This window comes from Budorcas taxicolor, chromosome 19, assembly GCF_023091745.1.
Source record: "Budorcas taxicolor isolate Tak-1 chromosome 19, Takin1.1, whole genome shotgun sequence".
NCBI lineage: Eukaryota > Metazoa > Chordata > Mammalia > Artiodactyla > Bovidae > Budorcas > Budorcas taxicolor.
In genome coordinates, this window is record NC_068928.1 from 28627439 (window position 1) to 28645140 (window position 17702).

A 17702-nucleotide genomic window follows, 5' to 3' on the forward strand; every position below is an offset into this window, starting at 1 on the left:
GCAAGAAATGAACTCACTGCTTAGAGAGATGAAGAAAAGTGGAGCTTATACAATCTGACAGGTGCAGCCCCCATCTGGAGTGAGCAACCACCGACTCCCAGGGCTCCATACGGGGTAACCTTTCTTGAAAGCCATTCCACCGTGAGCCTCCATGACACTATGACCACAAGCTAGCACCTTAGAACCTTTTGCTTTTCTCTCCTTACTTTGTCTTCCTTAGAGAGGAAGCTGGAGTGAAATGTCATTTCTGTTCCCGACAAGTGAGGTGACATAATGGGGCGCCTCGGCCACTCTGGGCTTTGTCTCTGACAAACAGTGATAATGTCGCCTTCACGATGCTGTGTGCTGATTAAATGAAATGACGCAGATTAAAGGGCTTAGCAGCAAGCAGAGGCCTTTGATCAACACCAGCTTCACTGAAACTCAACTATTCTTATGCTTCTACCCATCGCCTCTACACTGAAGCTTCTCACTTCTCTTCTCTGTGGTCCTGTCCTCTTGCTGAGCTCTGGTACCTTAACTGCCCCTGTCCACTAGATGCTGTGACTCAGATTTATCACTGGCATCTCTCACTGAATGAGTCCACACTGGACTTAGGACCTCCGCTCCAAACCAGTGACTCCCCACTCCCCCATTCCCCTGACCAAGACCACTCAATAAAAGTGCCATCAGTCTCCTGCCTCCATTCCCTTTTCCTCACATAATCCTACCGCTGCATCTTCCATTCCAGCCCCTGTACCCTCAGCCACACACTTTAAGCACCAGAGCCTGCTGGGTAGGCTCCTAACTTAATGCTCCATCTCTCCCAAGCCATCTTGCTTGTGGGTTTGAAAACTGATCTTTCTCTAGCCAGGTTCATCACATCAAGCTCTGAAATTCAAAGGCTTCACATACAGCTTTTTTGTCCCCCAGCCTGATATTTATGATGGAAGAGGAGCCAGCTCTCTGGGTGTGCAGAGGACATGTCCCTGTAGGCTCCATAGGCCCTGTCCCTGCGTCCTCAAAAAGCACTGAGCCACCTCACCCCGTGACCACATAAGGAGGGCCCAGGGGATAACTCGATAACAGAACACAGCACTTTTCAAAGCAGCTTCAAAAACTGGAGATTTTTTAAGTTTCTTAACCTAGTGTTTAGTAACTACAATCTAAATCAGCCGCAGACCACCCTCAATTGCATTAAACTATAATAATCCATAGACATTAAGCTACTTCAGGTGCTCTGTGATATTAGAGTCATTTAACAAACAGTCAAGCCTTCAGCACTAGTACTCAGTGGCAAATCTGATCAGCGTCAGACACGTTCTTACCGTTTTGCTCATCCAGTTCGTTCCCAATTTCCTGCCCCATTTGTTTCTGGCGACTTATGATCGAGGAAAGGGCATCGAGGCCTGCATCCTGTTCTGAAAGAAAAAGTAAGGCAGTTAACTCACTAAAAACCTAAGGGAAACACTTTAGGTCCAGAAACAGACCCAGGCATGGAACACAGTTTAATACATGATCAAAGTAACATTTGAAATCAGTCAGAAAAAAAGAGAAAATAGTTAACAGTATTGGAACAAAATAAAAAAGTTAAATACCTACACTTCAGACCTTAAATGAAAATAATTTCCAGATGAATTAAATTTTAAATATTATAAATGAGTAAGACTTGACTACATAAATGTTTACACTTTCTGATAATAAAGAGCATATAGAAATCAATAAGACAATCTTCCTTTTTTTTTTAAATGGGCAAAGGATATAGACAGGGAATGCACAGAAGAATAAAAAAGAAAAAGACATAAAAGTTCCAACATCACTACTAATTTTTTAAAGATATCAAAGAATAATGAAGCTTTTTTCTGACTTATCAGATTTGTAAGCATTAAAAAGATTGCTAACACCCTGGGCTAAGTAAAGTGCAAAGAAGCTCCTAAGTACTAAGTCATGGGGGGATAGTTAATGTGTCTTTCTATAGAGTGAACTGTGCTAACTTCTATATCTACCAATTCTGTGTCTAGGAATATATGCAAGAAAACATTTGGATGGTATGCAATGATGTATTGGATTGGCTAAAAAGTTAATTCTGGTTTTTCTACAAGGTGGCACAGAAAAACCCAAGTGAACTTTTTTGCCAACCCAATCGATACAAGGCTATTCCTTAAAATACTGCTTCCTCTGCGGCTTTTCAACTTAATGCTTCTTAGCTCCAAGTTCTCCCTTATTTTGATTGCTCTGAGAAAATGGATCTGGGTCCTTTAAATAATTTTTCCTTCACCAGCTTTGTCAGTGGAGGAAACTGCAGAGACACTGCAGGAGGGAATGAATTTTCCTTCCTGGCTCCAGCCTGCCCTCCGGACAGGCTTCTGGGTGCTGACAGTTCCTTCCGTGTGCAGTAACCAGCGGCACCCCAAGGCAAGCAACTTCTCCCAACACACCCCCTCCCGGGGCAGGTTTAGATCAGAGGGCCACCAGTTAGATGCCTCGCTGGGCACGTTATTTCCTGGTCCCCTGCTTGGCACCAAAGCAAGCAACTTCCCTGCAACCCAGTGAACCTCAGCCGCACCCCCTTCAACCTGATCTGCACCTCAGCCCGGGGGTGGCGGGGGTGCCCTGTCTCTGCACAGAAGTGACTATACCTTCTACCCGCTAGCGCCCTCTCTTCACTTCTTGCTGGCTAATCCCTCTTTACTCTAGCCCCCTGTGATAGTCAATAATTCTGTACACTAAATTTTCCTTATTCAAACTGTTTTCTCCTGACTGGGCCCAGATGGATGCATCTGGAATAGTGAAAAATTAGAGACTACCTCATGCCTGAACACAGAGACTTAGCACATAGACTAAAACACTAAATGGCCATGAAAAGTGATACTTTACAAGTATATTCTGATTTCAAAAGAAGTTCATGATAACATTATTAAGTAAAAAAAAAAAAAGTAGAATACAAAACAATATATACAATAGTAAAAGAGTATTTCTGCTTTTAAAAAAACGTGTTACTTTTTGGGATCTCCCTGGCAGTTCAGTGGTTAAGACTCTGTGCTTCCACTTCACGGGCCGTGGGTTCGATCCCTGCTTGGAGAACTAAGATCCTGCATGCCACATCGTGTGGCCAAAAAATTTTGTTTAAATGTGTTATTTTTCTAGATTTTAAGATTTTCAAAGAGAAAAGCACTCAAGGTACTCAAGATCTTTTCTTTTAAAACAGTTTGTTTTTAACTTTAGGCAATCTCCGTCTCTTTGTACTTTTTTCCTTTGCTTGCAGGTGCACTGGAAACAACACTCCAAGGCTGAGTCAAACGACTCTTTCCACCAAGCACTCTGCCATTCGCGGCTTCACTTGTTGGGGTTTTCAAAATGTCTGTTTCACATCTATAGAAGCGGAAATCACAAAGGTCTTTCTGCCCAAGATCACATTAACATTTCCTTGCATAGTTTTTCCTAGTTTTTTTTTTTTTAATGGAATTAAGCCATTACATTTAACTTGTTAATTCATCTGGAATTTATTTAAACTAATGGTGTGTGGTAAGGACCCTTTAGTAACATTTTTTGACATGATGCGCCTTTTTTTTTTTTTCTTTCTCTTTTTTTTTTAAATTTTATTTTTTTTAATTTTAAAATCTTTAATTCTTAACCATACAAATGACCTGCTGTCTCTAGGGATCATTCCATGGGACCATTTTATAGCAAAATCACTTTATAATGAGGTCCTTTTGGTCTTCAGTAACAACCTCTTGGATGGACTCCAAGAAAAATCTATCATCAACCTAGTGCTGCTATAGGATGACTGATGTTACTGGAAAACTCCAAATGCATCTCCCAAATAATCTATATATACAACTGAGGGTCAAGTGTCAGTATGAATTAAAAGGTAAAACAATATATAAGAAGAAAAAAGGAGATTCCTCTATGATCTTCAATTAGGAAAAAAAAAAAAAATCATCAAAGCCCTGGAGCTGCTTTACGTATCACAGACACAGATTATAAATGAAAAACACCTATATTACACTCTTTTCACTTAACCTCGACTCATTACCTGCCTCAACCACCTAAAGGTTATCTTGCTAATGAGAAACAGAAAGAGGGCTAAAAATTCTGTTCCACTCAAATCATTTCTATAAGAACTTAGTACTTCCTCTCGATGTTTAAGTGCTACAGTACAGTTTCATCCCATAATTCAGAAACACAGACAGCCCAGATAACAGAGATGCTGTGCATGTAATAATAATGACTGTGATGACCTGAGCTCCTGCAAGTCTTAAAGCACCATTTCTTCAATGGAGGTGGTACAGTCATCTTAGAGACAAGGAAAATAAATGCTGCTATTTGCAAAAATATCAACAACTATCAAGACCCAGGCAGAGACTTAAACTGGAACCCTGTAAACTATTATGATATCATAATGACAGTTCATTACTATATCCTGTCCTACCCAATGTACAGCCCAAGGCTTTATATCACAACAGATCATCTGCAACACACCATACTCTATTGATCATAATTCAATGTTACTATGGTATTAACTTTAAAAACCTGAACGACCGTTGCGCTACAACGAATAATTACCCCCTGAAGATGTCCACCTCCTAATTCCAGGAACCTCTGAATATATGACCTTACAGGGCAAAAGAAACTTTGCAGGTGTGACTGAAGTTTAGGAATTTGAGATGGGAGATTATTCTGGATTATCCAAGGGGACCCAATGTAATCACGTGAGTCCTTAAAAACAGAATCTTTCCCAGCTGTGGACAGAGAGAGCTATGAGGAAGGGCCAGAGAGATGCAACGTGCTGGCACTGAAGACAAAGAAGGGGTCCTTGAGCCAAGGGATGTGGGTAGCGTCAGGAAGCTAGAAAAAGCAAGGGAATGAATTCTTCCCTGGAGCCTCCAGAAGAGAACCCAGCCCTGCCAGCACCTTGATCTGTATTGAACTTCTGAGCTACAGAACTGTAAGATGATAAATCTGTATTTTAAGTCATCAGTTCAGTTTAGTCACTCAGTCGTGTACAACTCTTTGCGACCTCATGGATTGCAGCATGCCAGGCTTCCCTGTCCATCACCAACTCCCGGAGCTTGCTCAAACTCCTGTCCATTGAGTTGGTGATACCATCCAACCATCTCATCTTCTGTCACCCCCTTCTCCTCCCACCTTCAATCTTTCCCAACATCAGGGTCTTTTCCAATGAGTCAGTTCTTCACATCATGGGGCCAAAGTATTGGAGTTTAAGCTTCAGCATCAGTTCTTCCAATGAATATTCAGGACTGATTTCTTTTAGGATTGACTGGTTGGATCTCCTGGCAGCCAAAGGGACTCTCAAGAGTCTTCTCAAACACCACAGTTCAAAAGCATCAATTCTTTGGTGCTCAGCTTTCTTTACTCTTACATCCATACATGACTATTGAAAAAACCATAGCTTTGACTAGACAGATCTTTGTTGGCAAAGTAACGTCTCTGCTTTTTAGCATGCTGTCTAGGTTGGTTAAGTCATCAAGTTTGTGCTAATTTATTATAGCAGCAACAGAAAATTAATACAATCATTTTTTGAAAAATCTCTTCAGAATGGTTAGGTGTTTGAACACTTCCTGTCTTAAGACATGCAGAAAACCCATCTTCTAACTAAATGTCATATAATTGTGGGAGGATGATCTGGTGGCTACAGATTAAAAATAAAGGGAAGGTCATCATAATGTACCACTGCCAAAAATGACAGACATGACTCTGATCAAGCCACTAAATCTAACTACCAATTTACAGAAAATATGCAGGACAGAGGAATACATTAAATAGTAGATGGGGAAACAAATAGCAAGCCTAGATGGTGGGAAACTACAGGGCAAAAGCCCTTGTTTTGTCAACAAACTGCGAAGAAAAAGAGAGTTGGCAAACGCATATATTGATTAAAGAAACTTAGGGGACATATCAATTAGTTGCAATGTACAGACTACATTCAGATCTTGAACTGAACAACCTAAAAAGAAAAAAAATCATTGGACAATCAGAGAAATCTGAACATCAAACAATCTGGCTGGATTATTTGGTTATATAAAGGAATAAAGCTATGACAAACCTAGACAGTGTATTAAAAAGGAGAGACATCACTTTGCTGATAAAGATCCGTCTAGTCAAAGCTATGGTTCTTCCAGTAGTCATGTACAGGTGTGAGAGTTGGACCATAAAGAAGGCTGCATGCCAAAGAACTGATGCTTTCAAACTGTGGTGCTGAAGAAGACTCCCAAGAGTCCCCTGGACAGCAAGGAGATCACACCAGTCAATTTTAAAGGAAATCAACCCAGAATATTCACTGGAAGAACTGATGCTGAAGCTGAAGATACAATACATGGGCCACCTGATGCAAACAGCTGACTCATTGGAAAAGACCCTGATGCTGGGAAAGATTGAGGGCAGGAGGAGACAGGGCAACAGAGGATGAGATGGTTGGATAGCATCACCAATTCAATGCATATGAACTTGGGCAAACTCCAGGAGATAGTGAGGGACAGGGAAGCCAGGCATGCTGCAGTCTATGGGGTTGCAAAGAGTCCAACACGATTTAGTGACTGGACAACAAGAATCTTTTACAAACATGCTTAAGAGATCTATTCTGGAATATTCACCAGTGAAATGGTATAATGTCTAGGAATTGCTTAAGAAATAATCCCGGGGATGGGAAGGTGGGTAGACATATAGATGAAACAAGACGGGCTATGAGTTGATAACTGCTGAAACAACTGATGGGTCAGATGGAATCATTAGCCTATTCTCTCACTTTCATATGTTTGAAACTGTCAACAGCAAAAAGTTACCAACATTTTAGCGAGCAAATAAAACCAAGGAACATTCTTAAGAACGGCAATCTCGGGCCCCTTGACTGAGTACATGGCAAGAGCCCCAAGGGCTGAGGCTGTGTCTTCTTTTCCTATGGTTTTGCCCCACTTCTGAGCCCAACTGGTGGAACAGATCAAGTATTTGATCAATGTCTTTAAACCAAGGAATGACCACAGAGGGCCCTCTAGGTCTATAGAAGAAATAAAGACAGTCTCTGCTACATATACATGGAGCGACTTCTGGTCAACACTAGCCAGCCCTCTGAGTTTAGGTAGCAGAAAAAGTAGCTGAGGCTGTGCTGTCCAGTGCCCAGAGCGGAGCGATGGAAATTCCCACATCTGACATACAGGAACTTTCCCTGGAGAAGGGGAAGTAAGGAACGAATGAGGAGAAGATGAGGTCAAGCTGGGTAAAGTTAATCACTACATTGGAAAGACTCTTAGAGCAAGTTCTAAGAACAGATGTTTTTGTTTAAAGATTTTGGGGGAAGGAATCTTGGTCTAGGTGGCAGCTGTAAGAAAGGGTATCTTGAAAGAGAGCTGTCTGTGATGTTATGAATCCAGGGGTTCAAAGATGAGCCACTTGGATGATGCCAAGGTACACCACAGCCCTGCCAGTCACTTTCCCCACCACTATTTCAACGGAAATACTTACAAGACCTAAAAACACAGAAACCCATAACTCATCCACAGTCTTCTGCTAGAATCAAGAAACAACATCTGTAGACTATGGTAAGAAGAGATGGAGCTAATTAAAAGCCCCAGCAACAGAGACCTCCTGGGGAAAGGCTAAGTGATACACCTTCTTCCAAGTCCACCATCCACCACCTGACTCAGAGACAAAGGTCTTTATCGACCAAAAAGGCAGTTTCCCTTGTTTTATTTCAGGGATTTGGGGGCGATGGGCATGGGGTAGGGGTGCTGTGCCACATAAGTTGTGGGGTCTTAGTTCCCCAACCAGGGATGGAACTTGGACCCCGGCAGTGAAAGCACCGAGTCCTAACCTCTGGACCACCAGGAATGATCCAGTTACCGTCATCACCTCACCCATCTTCTGCCAAATGCCCATTTGTGCTTCAAATTATAGCACAGGAAGCATAGAAACTGAGGCCGTCTAACTGGCAGTAAGGAGGCTTAGCCTCCAGATCAGGAAAGGAAGGCATTCATTGCCTTGAGTCTAAGCTCCACCAGAAACCTGTTATTTTAGGATGATTTTCCAAGTGTTTTCTAAAGGTCAATGCAAGTACAGAAAGGCTAACAGATGCCACAGGCCAAGTTAGAAATGACCCTTCGTGGTTCTGTAGTGCAGGCCTGGCCAGGAAGCATGGCCATGGCAATCTCAGCACACATATCCCCAAGGTTCTTGAGGCAGAGAAAAGAGTAATGAGGGTTTCATGTAAAGAGAACTTCTGTTTTTGCGCTCATCCTTGAAAAGACAGCTTGCTCAGAAAGCAAGGAAGGATAGAGCATTTCAAAACACAAAGGGAAGAGCAGAAAAACATTCTGACCTGTAGTAAGTGCTCCTCTCCTCCATTCCTTCACTCCCCAACCCCACCCCACAAACCCCAAAGGCCAGCCGGCTTCCAAAGGGTGGGCATCTTAGCAAGGATGCTCTCACTGTGGGAGACTCAACACACTTACATGCAGCATCCTCTCACACCCAGCCCACAGCGATTTCTGAATGAGGCACCTTGGCAGTGGCAGAGATAACTCCTCTTGACTGAAAACAGCTTTTCTTGGCAAAAAAAAAAAAAAACAATGCCCAGAAGCTTCATGAGTATTAGCTATCAAGACATTCCTTTCAGGAACCATGAATCCCGAAAAGTAAATCACTGCAAATGAACAGCTGGGCTACGTGCAAGGCTACACTGTTCTCAGCTTCTTCACTTTGCTTCAGACATGATAACGGGTGAAATACCATGGAAATAAAGTGATTCAGGAGGACCAGGACTTCATGTGCTAGATAATTTCACTGTGAAAATGGAGTTCAAAATAGAGTTAGACTTCTGCTTCTGGACAAGAGGGGCTGACAGAGAGCAGATTTACTTCTGGCCCCAAACAAAGAGAAAACAAAACAATACACAAAACCACAGGCAAAATATACAAAACAACAGTTTCAAGATGCAGATGTCAGGAAAGGAAGGGCGGTGATCCCTGAGATCTGGGAGACAAATGAGAGAAGCTCAGTCCCAGATCATTGGCTTGAGAGTCCCAGGCCATGGCGTGGGGAAGGTGGATCTCAGGTGGCACCCAGCAGTCTTCCCAGATTGAGGAGAATCCAAAAAAGGAAAAACAGGTCAAGGTGGCTCAAGTATACAGGGCACAGTACCAGAAAGCAGAGGGTTGTGCAGGGAGAAAATGGGAGATTTGCACGGGATCCATCCTGAGACTTCAGGCAAGTGATGATCAGGACACATGTGTGAGGAAATTGACTGAGGCCAGGGAAAGAACCACCTGAAAACCTTAGAGGGAATAACTCTGAGTTCACAGGAACTGGACATAAGACATAACCAATCAAAAGACGTAACTCCTAATCCCCACTCAACAGGTCATCGCATAATTCACAGAGAGTACACAAAATCGTTCTGGCACAGAAGTGAGGGAGATAACCTCTGGCCTGGAGTCTGCAAACGTTTTCTACAAAGGGCCAGACAGCAAATATTTTGGGCTTTGTGGTTCGTCTGATCTCTGTTGCAGCTGCCCCAACCCTATTTTCATCATAGGAAAGCATCGGTCAGTAATACATAAATGGATGAGTATGGCTGTGCTCTCATAAAACTTTAATTATGAACACTACACTTTTGAGTATTACACACTTTTTTTTTTTTTTTTAACAATTCATGAAATATTCTTTTTGGGGCTCCTTTCAATCGTTTAAAAATGGAAAAACCATTTTTAGCTTGCAGACCATACAAAACCAGGTGGTGGGCCAGATGTGGTCCTCAGGCCATGGTTTGCTGACCCATGCTCTAGAATAAACACTGCTCTGGTCCACCTGGCAAAGCAAGACCCAAATAACTGCATCCCAGGAGAGGGAAAAAAGAAAATCTCAAGAATATTTTTAGAAAGAAATATCTAGTAACCAAACCAAGAAAAACTCACATCTGGCTTTCAAATGAATTATTTCCTCCATAAGATTAGAAACAAGGCAAGAATGTCTGCTTTCATCATTCCAACACTGTACTGGAGGTTGTAGCAAGTGTAATAAGGCAAGAAAGAAAAATAAACGGCATGCAGATTGAAATAAAGACACAAAGCTACACCAATTAAAAGACAAAGACAGGGTAGATCAAAAATTCAACTACATGTGGCCTCGAAGAACCTCACTTTGAATATCAAGAAACCTCACTTTAAATATGGATTAAAAGCAAATGAATGGAGAAAGATAAACCACAGTAATAGTCATCAAAAGAAAGCAAGAGTTGCTACATTAATTTCAGACAGAGCAGACTTCAAAGCAAGTAAAGTTATCAAGGGTAAAAACGGGTATTATGTAATAAGGGGGTCAATTCTCCAAGACAACATAGCAATCCTTAATGTGTATGTACCTAACAACCGAGCATCACACTATATGAAGCAAAAAAACAAGATAAAAATGCAAGGAGAAACAGATAAAGCCAGTGAAAAAGCTGGCTGAAAACTCAACATTCAAAAAACTAAGATCATGGCATCTGGTCCCATCGCTTCATGACAAATAGATGGGGAAACAATGGAAACAGCGACAGACTTTGTTTTCTTGGGCTCCAAAATCACTGCCGATGGTGACTGCAGCCATGAAATTAAAAGATGCTCGCTCCTTGGAAGAAAAGCTACGACTAACCTAGACAACATATTAAAAAGCAAAGACATCATTTTGCTGACAAAGGTCCATCTAGTCAAAGCTATGGTTTTTCCAGTAGTCATGTATGGATGTGAGAGTTGGGCCATAAAGAAGGCTGAGTGCTGAAGAACTGATGCTTTCGAACTGTGGTGTTGGAGAAGACTCTTGAGAGACCCGTGGACAGCAAGGAAATCAGTTCTGAATATTTACTGGAAGGACTGATGCTGAAACTCCAATACTTTGGCCACCTGATGCAAAGAGCTGACTCATTGGAAAAGACCCCGATGCTGGGAAAGATGGAGGGCAGGAGGAGACGTGGGTGACAGAGGATGAGATGGCTGGATGGAATCACCGACTCAATGGACATGAGTCTGAGCAAGCTCTGGGAGTTGGTGATAGACAGGGAGGCCTGGTATGCTGCAGTCCATGGGGTCACAAAGAGCTGGACACAACTGAGTGACTGAAACTACTATCATAGTTAGAGACTTCTACACTCCTCTCAGAAATGGACAGATCTGGCAGAGAGTTAAATTCAACACCAGATTTATCCCTAAGTAGTTCATGTTTTTTTGGTCTCTTATTAATGACATTTATACCTTCCTACTCCTGGCTGTGGCTAGTATATAAAAATACAAATGATTTTTGTATACTGATCTTGGATCACACAACCTTGCTAAACTCACTAATTAATAGTTTTGTGGTAGGATTTTCTATACTTGGGTAGACTCTGTAGGATTTTCTATACAAATGGTCAATGCCATCTGTGGATAAAAAAGGTTTTACTTTTTTTTTTTAAAGAGACTTTTGTTTTTTACAGCAGTTTTAAGTACACTGCAAAATTGAGAGGAGGGTACAAAGAGTTTCCATATAGCTCTTTCCCCACACATGCAGAGCAAAACATACGTCAACATGTAAACGTATATGTAGACTGTTGTCAGTTTATACAAGGGATTACTACTCTGTGATGTAAGAGAACAAAATACTGACCCATGGAACAATGTGGATGAATCTTAAGATAATTACCCTGTGATACAGAAGCCAGACCACCCCACCCCTGAACTCACAAAGAGCCCATATTGTATGAGTCCATTTATACAGAATTAGAGAAAACAGAAACGAATTTATAGCAACACAAAGCTACCTGGGTATGTGGGGAGGACAACAGTAAGAATTACCAACAGAAATGAAGAAAACTATCAGGAGTAATGATTATGCTTATTATCTGGATTGTAGAGATGGTTTCAAAGGAGTATGTATATGTCAAAGCTTAATGAATCGTACACTTCATACATGTGCTATTTATGATGTCAGCTAGACCTACATAAAGCTGTGTTTCAAACAGAATTAGCAGGAGTAACATCTGCAACACTGACATCAAAAAATGTCTATCATACATATTAAGTAAAAAAAAGCTGTAGAAATATCTATATTATGATCTCACTTATGCAAAACATACATGTGCTTATACTGAATATATAGTATGCATGCATGTACATACAGAAAAAAGCCTGAGGAAATATATATTGTTAATCTGTTTACAGTTTGAGATCGGAAGAACAATATAGAAAAAACTTTTCATTTTATACATCCCTATATTGTTTGAATGTTGTATAACAATCATGCATTACTTCTGAAATTAACAGAAGAAATTAGCAGGTTTAAAAGCCAGCTGGGTAAGATGAACTTGAAAGTAAAAGCCAAATTAACTTATATACCAAAAAAAAAAAAAAAAAAAAGGAGCCTTTTCTTTGGAGAATGAGCCCTAATCATGGAGAGGAGGAAGAGGCCCATGCCTTGAGTCACCTGGGATGACCAGACTCCGAGCTGCACTCTGTCCCTCTCCCAGGAGAGAATCCCTACTTCCACCAGCTACCTGGATGGATGACAGCATCTGTCTAATCCCCAGGTACCCTGAGGCACAGAAGCGCCAAGAGCTCTCTGAGACCAACCGTTTTCCCTCCGATTTTCAATGGGTATTGGGAACATCCGAGGCTATGGTAAAAAAAAACCCAACCGGATTTCTGAGCCCCCGCCCTTGGGGTATTTGGTACCTTGGATAATTTTCTGCTGCTGTTGCCGGATTTCATCAAAACCCAAGCCTCTGGTCTCCTCCGGCTCCTCCAAGAGCCAAGGGTTGGGTGCTCCTCGCTTGGCCCCTCCAGTCATCAGGCTGGACCTAAGAAGAAGATTGAATGCGTTACATAGCTCAAAAAATCCAGCTCGGCCGCAAATCGCTCCCACGGGGGCAGAGGGGGCCAGCCTCACATGCTTTGAAAATTCATTTCGACCGCAATTTATTGCATCCTTGGTTTATGCCAGCAACTGTGTTCAGGGCTGGAAGAGATACGAGGATGAATAAGGCCCGAGCCTGGTCCCCAGGAGAATTACAGCTTGTGAAGGAGACTGTGGCGACACTTAATACTCTTACTAATCCTCCATGATATATTTGAGTCAATAATCATAAGTGAGGGTCTTAAATTTCAGAAAATCAAGGCCAAATGGAAGTGGCCTTTCTATTGAGACAAAGTTTGTTTCACGGGCTAGGTGGCACCAAAGGCACAAATATTATTTCTCAAGAAGATATAATGTTGCCGTGACAGCTTATAGCATAAAAAATGACCACTGAATTCCTTATTAGAGGGAATCTGGCTACTCACAGAGAGAAACACATGTAGGTTTCAAAACCAATTCAATGAATACAACCAAGCATTTATAACACAAATTTTGAATTATCCGTCTTAATCTTGACTCCCTCTCGTAACCCACATGGCTCCTGGGATATTATGTATGAACCGTTGCAAACACGAGTGCCAAAAACCAGGATAGTGGGTCAGAGGTGAATAAAGTAAACTTGAAGTGCATTTATCACCATGCTCTTCCTTTCAAATTAGCATGCTGCACCCGAGTGGTCAGCAGACTCCTCGAAAGTTAATACTGGAATGTCCCACTTGCAGCCCTTGCCACACATAGAGCATAATTTTAAAAATTCTTAGGGGGGAAAAATGTAAGAAAATTGTCTTAGTATTCTCAAAATCAGACAATTTGAATCAGAGCCTTCAGTAGTTAAAATCTAGTTTTAAAATACCTATCAGAGGGGCTTCCTTGGTGGCTCAGTGATAAAGAATCTGCCTGCTAAAGCAGGTTTGATTCCTGATCCGGGAAGATCCCACAGACTTGCCGGAGCAACTAAGCCCAGGCGCTACAACCACTGAGCCTGCGCTCTAAGAGAGCCTAGAGCTGCGACTACAGAAGCCCGAGCACCCTGGAGCCGGTGCTCCACAAGAGAAGCCAGTGCAGCTGAGAAGCTCACAAGCTGGAATGAGAGCGTAGTCCCCACTCTCTGCAACTCGAGAAAGCTCTTGATGCAACAATGACTCAGCACAGCCAAAAACAAATAAATAAAATTAGGTACTAGAAAAAAAAATTTCAAACCTATTGAAGAATGAAAGTACAACACAGGCACAATTTAATATTAATATCAAACACACATCAACCACCAGACATACAGCAAAGACTTCCCAGGGCTAAATTCAGTCCTGCAGAAGTCCTAAACGCTGGAAGAACTGTTTGATCTCACTTTTCACACAGTTCAATAAAAAAGCAATAGTAAACTACAATGCAGTTTCCCAAAGTGGTAATTGGTCCCTAATGCCTTCTTTCTAAGCTGACTCCAAATTTTTGGTTCAGTTTTTCGAGGCTGAACTATCACTTTCTCCCTCTTCCCCTCCCCTTTGGCCTCTCCCTTGCGTGTCTGTACTTTGCTGATGCCTTAAATCTGTTGGGAAGTTCAATGAATGATGGATATGACTTTACTAACAAGAGTAGGTAAAATCGCAAGTGCCACTGTGGGCGGGAGACTTGATTTTCTTTTCATTATCAGGTGCTAAAACCTAACATTTAGGATAGATGCCTATTAGTACTATTCTGGGTAAGAAAGTAAGTCTATGAAAAATCTTAAATCTTAAGAGTTTAAGGAGTTTACAATCAAATGGAAAAGAGAAACTAACCACACGTGAAGGAACTCTTAAATGAAATAAGAGAAGAGCCAGCCCTGCATCCCTGGGCAATTCCAATAACCTCTTCAGCCTGGTTTTCTCAGCCACAAGACAAGCAAACCAAGTGGGCCAGTGGTTTTCAGCCTCCACTCCAGCCCCACTCTGGAAAAGCACGCCACCCTCATTGGCGGTGGGGTTGGCAGGTGAGCGGGAAAGACTCATGTTGGAGGCGGAGGCAGGTATTCTTCATAATCCTGCAGAAGATGTCTTTATATCTTTGGAAATCACTGAATTCGAAGACCTTTAAGATCTTTTAAGATTTAAGACCTTTAAGAGTCTTTAAGATCCTTTCAGTTTTAATGGAAGTTTTTCTCATTATAGCTAAATTACACAAAGAACAGAGGAAAAAAAAGACAACTTCCCCACAAAGCCCATTCTCCTCTGCCCCATTCTTCCCAATTTCAGTTCAAGACGACCACAGAATCATCATCAGCTCAGGCCCAAACCCTCGAATCAACTTTGACTCTCTGGTGCCTCACAGCATTGAGTCCATTAGCAAATCCTCCGAAACATACCTAAAATCCTGCTTCTCCTCTGCTCCTGCCCCTGGCACTCCCGGCTCCTGCTTCTGCTCCCACCCTCCACAATCTACTCCCCACCAGCTGCCAGAGCCACCACCGTAGATAATGTTTCTTCTGCCACAGCCTCTCGGTGTCTTCCCATCACCCTTCACGTAAAATGCAACATCTTTAACCCATGACATTAGCTCCTTTGTCGTTTCTAGGACACACTGAGCTCACTCCTACCTCAGGGCCTTTGCATCTGCTACCTCCCCTGCCCCCCGCCACAGCTAAGGCTCTCGTCACCTGTGATGGTCATGTGGCCTTGTTCTCTGGCTCATTCTACTCTGCTCGAATGTCGTGTCCTCAGAGAAGCTGCCCCGACGGCTCCCTCTAAGACAGTACCCTTCCCTGTAACTTCTGGGCTCTCCTCCTCCTCGGCCTGCCTTGTTTTTCTTTACAGCACTGAAACAGCCAGCAATTGTATGCTACACATTTATTTTCCTGTCTCCCACTCTGCACGGTAGGCTCCACAAGAGTAGGGACTGTCTTATTCATCACTATATCCTCAGTGCCTAGCAGAATAGGCACTGGAGAAAAACAAACAAACAAAAAAAGTTGAATGAGTTAATTTATTCAGCAAAACCCACAACTGAATGAATGAAATCAGTAAGACGAGAAGCTAGGCAAGTGTAACCTAACACAGTACCCCTGTGTGCTGCCATTTCAGTGGCATTTCACAAACACAATGTCATCCGAATCGTTGAACAGGCCTGTGTATAGGTCAGAGCAGGTATTATGACAAGAAAAATCAAGGTAAAGAGACATCAAGTCACTTTCTCAAGGTCACGTGCTTCTTGGCAGGGCTAAAGTTCAACCCACATCTTCTGACTTCAAATCCAAAGGCCTTTCTTTCTACCATCTCAGCGAAGGTTTCATGATGGGCAAGGAGACCCCACAAAGGTAAGGTTGAGTTTTATGAGGAAGACATGGAAACACACCCCAGGAAAGGATAACAACATGAATAAATGATTTCTCAGCAGAAAACATGTGCCATCTACATGCCCAGGATGAAAGTGGGGAGGGGGTGAGATACGGAGGAAGGGGGGCCTGGGTCTAGTAGACTTGCTTCCAAGGTAGGCGGCCAGAGTGAGCCTCCACGTCTTCCAGCCTCACACTTCCACAATCTTGTGATCATAGCTTTCCACTGGCTGTTCCTCATTCTATAAATCCTCAGGCCTTCTTTCCTGTTCACAGCCAGACTTCCTTCAAGAATGGCCCACGCTCACCAGCTCTGCTTCCTGACCCTCAGGATTCACTCCTCAGCCCAGGATCCAACTCCACCTCCGGAGCTCTGCCAAGACTTCTCACCAGTAACCTCCTTGCTGCCAAAGCCTCATCCGTTTTCACTTTGCTGGTCCTCCAGGCCTCACTGGCCACTGGTCACTGCTGACCATCTTCCCTTACCCAGGAAAGCCCTCCTCCCTCGGCTCCTTTCACACCCCTCTCTCCCACAGCATGTCCTCTAACTTGCAGGTGCCTCTTCTTCCATCTACCCTTTAAATAGTGGTGTGCCTCAGGGATTCTATTTAGATTTTCTCTTCTGGCTGTAGAGAAGGCAATGGCACCCCATTCCAGTACTCTTCCCTGGAAAATTCCATGGATGGAGGAGCCTGGTGGGCTACAGTCCATGGGGTCGCGAAGAGTTGGACCCGACTGAGCGACTTCACTTTCACTTTTCACTTTCATGCATTGGAGAAGGAAATGGCAACCCACTCCAGTGTTCTTGCCTCGAGAACCCCAGGAACGGGAGAGGCTGGCGGGCTGCCGTCTATGGGGTCGCACAGAGTCGGACACGACTGAAGTGACTTGGCGGCAGCAGCTTCTGGCTGTATTGTCTCTCTGGGCTGTGTTATCTGTTCCTGTGGTTTTGGGCTGTAGGGACAGACACTAGTAGTGCTTAGACCATGGACCTACACCAACACAAATGCAGTCAGTCATGGTTCATTCCCTTCATCATGGTGGTGGGTTCTTACTTGGGGGCCCCCTGCCCTAGCAGGGCACAATCAGAATCTGGGAGTGGGGAAGGAATGGCACATAAACAGATCAAAGCAAAAAAAGAAAAAAAAAAAAACCACATATCAAAATCCAGGCAAAGCAGGTCCCTCAACCGTTCATCCTTTCAAATTTCTCTGTACCCACAACATCTCCCTACCAGCTCGCTCTCTCTGCATTTACAGCTTTTCCTTTAGGAATCTCCAGCTGAGAACTCCACTCCAAATTCAACACACCCAAAGTCAAATCCACTTCTTTCACCCCATAAGCAGTTTCTTCTTCCATCCTCTCTGTTTAGCAGCATGGCTGCCTTCCCGAGTCACCTGGACCGTTTTCCTTTCTTCCCACCCCTGGCCACATTTCATCAACTCCCAAGGCCTCTGCAGGAGGTGGCCCTCAAGTCCATGCCCTGTGTCCATCCATGTTGCTGCTGTCTCAGCTCGGAAAAGCACCATCTCTCCCGTAGAAG

At 43.0% G+C, this 17702-nt stretch overlaps 1 protein-coding gene across 1 annotated transcript in view; it reads right to left on the reverse strand.

Annotated features, from left to right (window-relative positions):
• The window catches only part of STX8 (syntaxin 8), a 199299-nt gene that overhangs the window by 143133 nt on the left and 38464 nt on the right, over positions 1 to 17702 (reverse strand). The window contains exons 5-6 of the mRNA XM_052658283.1: positions 12675 to 12799; positions 1308 to 1400 (exon numbers count right to left, since the gene is read on the reverse strand). Of these exons, the coding sequence (XP_052514243.1) occupies positions 1308 to 1400; positions 12675 to 12799 (218 nt within the window). The remainder of the gene's footprint in view (positions 1 to 1307; positions 1401 to 12674; positions 12800 to 17702) is intronic.